Source organism: Psittacula echo (genome assembly GCF_963264785.1).
Source record: "Psittacula echo genome assembly, chromosome: 8".
Classification (NCBI taxonomy): domain Eukaryota; kingdom Metazoa; phylum Chordata; class Aves; order Psittaciformes; family Psittacidae; genus Psittacula; species Psittacula echo.
In genome coordinates, this window is record NC_137744.1 from 861,446 (window position 1) to 867,585 (window position 6,140).

Sequence of the window (6,140 nt, forward strand, 5' to 3'; positions counted from 1 at the left end):
TGCTGGGATAGGAAACTGATGCTGCAGGTACAATAGTTCCACACCTAATCCTCAGCCTCTCACGCTGACTCCCAGCCAAGGAGAACAATGAGCAGGTAGAAACCTAAAGGCTGTGAAGATGGAGAAAGGGAAGCAGCAATTCCCTGACAGCAACCGCTTCCTTCAGGAACCGGTTGAGCACAAGAGCGATGTGCAAAACACACACAAGGATGAGGTGAGGACTCTGCAGTCCCTGCACTTATCCCACAGGAAGAGGAGCCCACTGGACAAAATGCAGCACACTTAACAGCAAGGAAGGGAATGTTGGGGGTTTTGCACTGGAGAAGCTGCTGCTGCAGGCTACCACTGAGAATGGGATCTCACAGCTCAAAATGAGCAGGATGTTTGTGGTCTGAGTCCCCAGAGACTCAAAGGCAGAGTGGTCACTGGTGCTGCAGCCCTGGAGCAACTGGGAGCTCTGGGAATGAGAGGGGAGTATCTCCTGCCCTACTGGGATAGCAAAACACAGCCTGGGGCAGAGGAGGCGTTTCAAGGTGTTCTGTTCACTCGTGAGTAAGGAGTGAATCTGGGAAGGAATCAGTTATTCCCCCCCTCACTGTCCTTGCCTGGTTAATGTGTAGATGGCAGCTACAGGAACCCAGACCGTGCCTCTGTGTCTACGTAGGCCAGTTCAGAGGAGCTCAGTCCCTCTGGAGCTTCTATATTTATCTGCCCATTAATTTCAGTAGCACGTCTTTAGCCTTGCATAAACCCCATTCCAGCATCAGAACTTTGTGCTGGACATCAATCCAAGAAGCAAAGCTTATCCCATCTCAATGGCATTAAGACAGTCCCAGTGGAAGACCTTGCCAAGGCATTCCGCATCTGGTTCGGATTAGGGGATCAGAGGCAGACAACAGGCAAGGGCACATTCTCACACTCCTATGGACACACAAACCCTCCTCAAAAGGCTGATGAGGTCTTTAAGGCTCAAACCAAAGCAGGAAACAAAACATAAAATGGACCAAAATGTGTCACAAAAGCCTTTCCATAAACAACATCTCTTGTTAGGAAGAGCGGGAATGGGGACGAGCAGCACGAATGGCTGAGTTCCCCTCCCTCAGCAGTAGCCATCCTCACCCATTCCCTACCTTTAGCCAGGCTCAGATCTCCCAGGAGCAGCTTTTCCTGCAGCTGGTACAGGGCAATCTCTTGCAGACTGGCTCTCTCCAGCTCTGAAAGGCTGTGCAGGGGCACAGGCTGCATATCCGTGCTTTGCCCTGGCAGCAGAGCAGGGATGAAGGTCTCTGAAAAGCACAGATAAAGACAGAAGAGTGAGGAGGACAGGGCAGAGCCTGGAGGAGCTGGAGCAGGACAGGAGGAGCTGCTGGGAGTGCCGTAAGGTCTGCTCATGCAGGGGACACAGAGACAGTCCTCAGCTGCTGATGGCTTTTGGGTGTGTGGATGCTCCCACTCTGCAGAGGTGAGTGTACGGGTTTCCTCTGATTCTCAGGATTTGTTTTAAGTCATAGAAAACTACTAAAGCCTAAAAAGCAGCTCACATCTGCCCAAGTCACACTCATTCCCTTTTCCCCACAAGCTTCTCTCTGCCTTTCCCCTCACTTTACATCCGTTTGTTTCTTAGTTTAACACTTGGCACTGAGCCTCATCTCCTGTAGACGATATCCTTAGAGCAGCGCCGCCCCAGCGCCTGCACCCCCAGCACAGGCTGGGTGCTGCCCCAGCCCTGCACCAGCCTGAGCACCCGCGAACCTGCCACGGCCCAAAGGGCAAAGAGCAGCAGTGAAGAGAAGCAGGGGCTGCAGTTACAGCACGGGCACAGGAAGATGCGGTCAGAGCAGAGGCTTCAGAAGCAGCCTTCCCAGGGACGGCTTCAAGGCAAAAATAAATACCTGGAAATCACCCAGCGGGAGCCCATGACCATGACACGATTAATACTGGGTCTGTGGGTGCCCACGACTGCCTCACACACTGGACTTGGGGTTACTCACCCCGTTAGAACTGGTGTGATCCTGCTTTCACGGCAGCTACAACAGGCAGCAGACAAAGCACCAGACTTGACCCAGAGTCTGGAGTTCAGAGGCTGCATTACCAAAGGGTTGGGATTCATGATACCCAGTTACATTTCAGGTGAGGCACAGCCCACGAAGGTATTTGTGTCCTGCTTAAAAAAGGGGCTTTTTCATCATTAAACAGCACCAGGGGCTGTCCTTTAGGTTTCCCAGGTTGCTTTGGCCATCCCTCAGCCTTCCCCCTCCAAGGGCAAGCTCAAGCCAGCAGCCTTGGGCGCCAGGCACAGCTTTCCCTAACTTTAACCCTGCAGACAGACAGAAACCTGTGGAAGAAGCAGCCCTTTAGGAATGGATTTTATCTACTGTTGCAACAGGGCTACATGGAAGAGGTCAGTCTTTAACTAACTGGTCCAGCCAAGCTTTGCAAGCAAAGATGCTGGGACAAGAGCTGCCTTGGGAGAGCCGGGGCACAGGTAAAACACTGGCTGTGACAGAGAAGAACATCTCCACTTGCCTGCAATAGCTCCTGTTCCTGCCACACAGAGAATGAGGGAGAGCAGCAGCAGTGCCGAGCAGCAGCCTCACGGCAGGAAGGGAGCAGCTCGGCCACCAGCAGATGATGCAGTTGGACAGACAAACCCCGGGACAGATACACGGAAGGGAATTACCTTGCTGCAAGTGACCCTCACAGCTTGGGCGGATCCACAGGCACAGCCCAGCCTGAGATGTGATGGTCAGAGTGGGGTCAGGGAGGATGCGGAGTCAGGGAGGATGCGGCTGCCCCATGGCAAGGAGGAGAAAACCCGATTAGGAGAGGGAGCAGAACAGACAGAAAGCAGGAAGGCAAAGGCAGGGCAGATAAGCTGCTGCTTATCTGCCACTACACAAGCATAAACACTCTGAGAATAGCCCTATAACGTGCCACTATCTCCTGCTGTCTGATGAACTCACACTTCAACTGTTAACCCCAAAAACCTGCCCTTACTGCTTGCCACAAGTGTGACCACCACCAGCCTGGATGGCAGCTCTGTGGCTGCCCCTGTCCCGAGGTGGGTGATGCCCCATGGAACCTGGGTTGGCAGAACTCGCTCCAGCCTGGCCAGGCACTGGAGCTCCAGCAAGGAGCAGAACCAGAGTACAGCAAATCCCCTTCAGTGGGGGCTGCTGGAGGAATCCACTAACTCGAGAACAGGAACACATGCCTCCCACTGTGAGTGTTAACATGGCATTAGCAGTGCTAACATGGCATTGGCAGTGCTAACATGGCACTTCCTCTCTGCAATGACTTTTCCCGCTTATTTTTAGGACTAGGGCTTATTTAAGGAAATCTCATGGGAAAAGCTCAGCTCAGCAGCCCCTTCCATTCCCAAGGAGCTGCAGTTGCTCCCAATTTTCAGCAGCAGTAGGATGGAGTGGAGGGATGAGGTTTACCTTTTGTGCAGGAGCAGCAGCACCCTGGGCTCCTTCACTGCTCCCAGCGATGGGTTTTCAAGCAGCAGTCCCACAGCGTGCAGGGGAATGTTCCTGGTGCTGGCAGGAGAAGAGGAGCTGGGAGGAGCCGCTGCAGCTGAGCCAAGGGGAGGAGAGGGGTGATGAGAATGTGGGTTCCTGCCAAAACAGAGCAAACCCGAAGCAGTGTGGAGAGAGGGAGTGCAGGGGCAGAGGGAAGGACCAGCACTTCCCACGCCTGACAGTGTCTGCGCCTTGGCAGTGATTGAGGGTTGCTCGATCCATCTCCTCCATCCCATGTCTTCCCCACTCTTCCCTGTCAGTAACCAGGGCACCCAGGAAGCATCTGCTGCTCCGGCAGATAAGACCTGGAAGGGAAATTGGCCAAAGAGGGCCAATGGATGGTTTCCACCTTGGCTGCTCCTTCACAGCTGTCACAGTGACCAGGCCCCTACTGCAGGCAGGCAGGCAGCCAGGGCCGGGCAGACACCACCATCCACATCCACCACAGCTCCAAGGACCACAGGGCCCTGCAAAGCTCCAGCACTGACAAGCTCACAGCTACATGTGCTGCACATGTGGGCTACAGACCCCAGAGAGCCTTGCATGTACAGCAACCTGCTTCCCTCAATACGGGCATGGGAACCCCTTCACAGGCTGCTCCCGAGCTCTCATTTTCCCTGTGTACCCATCCTTGTCACCAAATATGAGCTGGTGTGGCTGTGCTGCACAAGGTGTCCACCCAAATACTGCCACCAGCAGCAAACTCCATCTGCTCGGAAGGAAGAGGGGGGGTCATGGACCTCCAGTTCGCCGCCTGTTGAGTAGAAGAGGCTGGAGAGGAAGCAGGGAGCATTCTGCAGCTGTTTGCTGGCCTGACATTTATGAATCCTTTTGGAATTTACTAGAAGGACAGCAGAGCTCCATGCTGACAGAAAAATAAGGATGGAGCACTGCCCTCCCCATGGCCAGCAACGCAAGCTGGGTGAGAAAAAGAAAGCAGCAGGACCAAGATTTGCCTGTAAAAACATTTATTTCTCAAAAATACAAGTTCCCCGCAGTGACATAACCATTGAGCATGTTGCTTTAGATGGGCTTTCACCTGCTTCCCATAGAGCAAGCCTTGGGTGCCAGAGCAGGGACAACAGAATGGGTTCCCTTCACCCATTCCTATTGCCTGCACCCGGAGCACTGCCCAGGGCCGTCACCTGCAGCTCCAGCTCCAGGAGGTGGCTGCTGCTATCCCAGAGCTCTCTCTGGAGATAGAGGAGGTTTGGTACCTGCAGCAGCATCCCATTTGCCTCCTCACCATTCAGGGTGCCCATCTGCAGCACAGACTTCTCCTGGTGGCCAAGAGCACATGAGATGTCAGGGAAACCCCAGTCCCTCCCATGGGCCTGGGTGGAGAAAGCCTGGAGACAGGAAGCAGCAGGACCCAGGCCTCATTCAGCCTCACTTGCTCTTACAGCATGGAGCCATCACTCCACAGGTCCCAGCTCCTGCTTCCCCACCAAACAACTGCCTGGTCCACATGAAATGGCAGAACCAGCTCCCACAGGACAGCTCTTGCTGGCCAAGGTGGCCTGCCCAAATCCCACCTCCTCCCTGCATCCAACATGCTGGAGGACTGGAACCCAATGAGCCCTTCTACTGCATTGCTTCCACACTGCAGGGTAAATCCAGCCACTGTGCTCATCCAGCTGATGCCCTTTGGCTGCAGTGTCAAGGACAAGCCCCAGCTCCTGTGTGCTCTGCCCACTGGCTCTAACAGCCCTATTTTCTCAAGTTCCTTCCCTGATATTCCTCAGGGGAGGTCTGTGCTGAACACAGACTGCCCTGTCCTCTGACACCTGAAGGGATGGGGGCAGTGGTGACAGGTTCCAGCACAGCACAGCAGGCAGGTCTCCTCCATGACCACCCCATCAAGTTCCACCTACAACAGGCACGAGGCTCTGCATGTGGAACCAACAATAATGAGGACATGGTTGGAGGAGTCACCGAGGTTAAGTCAGCCTATGTCCTGTCAAAACTGCTTCCATAAGGAGAAAAGATGGGTCACGATCATGGAAGACTTCTGAGGGGAGCAGAAGGCCCACCATGCATAGCTGACCCACTTCTCAGGGAGCTCTGCTGCCTCCCTGGGGTCTGGGCTAAAGACGTGAAGAGGAAGCCTCCCACCTTGGCACAGCCTTCACTTAATCCACTATTGACTTGTCAGGTAGGCAGGGATGAAGTTCAGCAAGAAGCCCAAGGGCAACCAAGAAAGACTTCAGGGCCTTCGGACAACTGGTTAAAGGGATCAGGAACACAAGCAATATTCTCCTCTGTCAGCAAACAACGAGGGGAGAAATGGGAAGGGTCAGTGTATCAATACCTAGCTCCAAGCCTGGTGGCACCAGCAGAGTCTGGGATCTTTTGGTTATGGGTCAGTCAAACCAGCAGCAGACCTGCTGTCTCTAAGGGGAAAAGGCTCTTCATGCAGGAGTTACCAGGGCTCAGAGATCTGAAGGGGGAAAGGGATAAATCCAGGCTGGCTGGAGGTGACCCTGGGGCAGCATGCCAGTGTTTGAGGGATGGGTGCTAGCAGGGTCCGTATTTACAGACTGGCTCTGTAATGCACAGACCACCAGTGGCACAGCCAGAATCACACCCGGCTCCTGCTGATGTTGCCTCCTCCTC

General features: G+C 54.2%; 1 protein-coding gene across 2 annotated transcripts in view; it reads right to left on the reverse strand.

Moving 5' to 3' along the window:
• The window catches only part of LOC308224565 (H(+)/Cl(-) exchange transporter 5), a 54,763-nt gene extending 51,993 nt beyond the window's left edge, over positions 1 to 2,770 (reverse strand). Inside the window, exons 1-2 of one of the 2 annotated variants that reach the window (XM_080624637.1) lie at positions 2,681 to 2,770; positions 1,131 to 1,286 (exon numbers count right to left, since the gene is read on the reverse strand). In XM_080624637.1, coding sequence (XP_080480763.1) covers positions 1,131 to 1,245 — 115 coding nt within the window. In that variant the 5' untranslated portion in view covers positions 1,246 to 1,286; positions 2,681 to 2,770. Of the gene's footprint in view, positions 1 to 1,130; positions 1,287 to 2,680 lie in introns of those variants that run through there. The other variant, XM_080624642.1, reaches the window with a different exon arrangement.
• Positions 2,771 to 6,140: the final 3,370 nt, after the last annotated feature.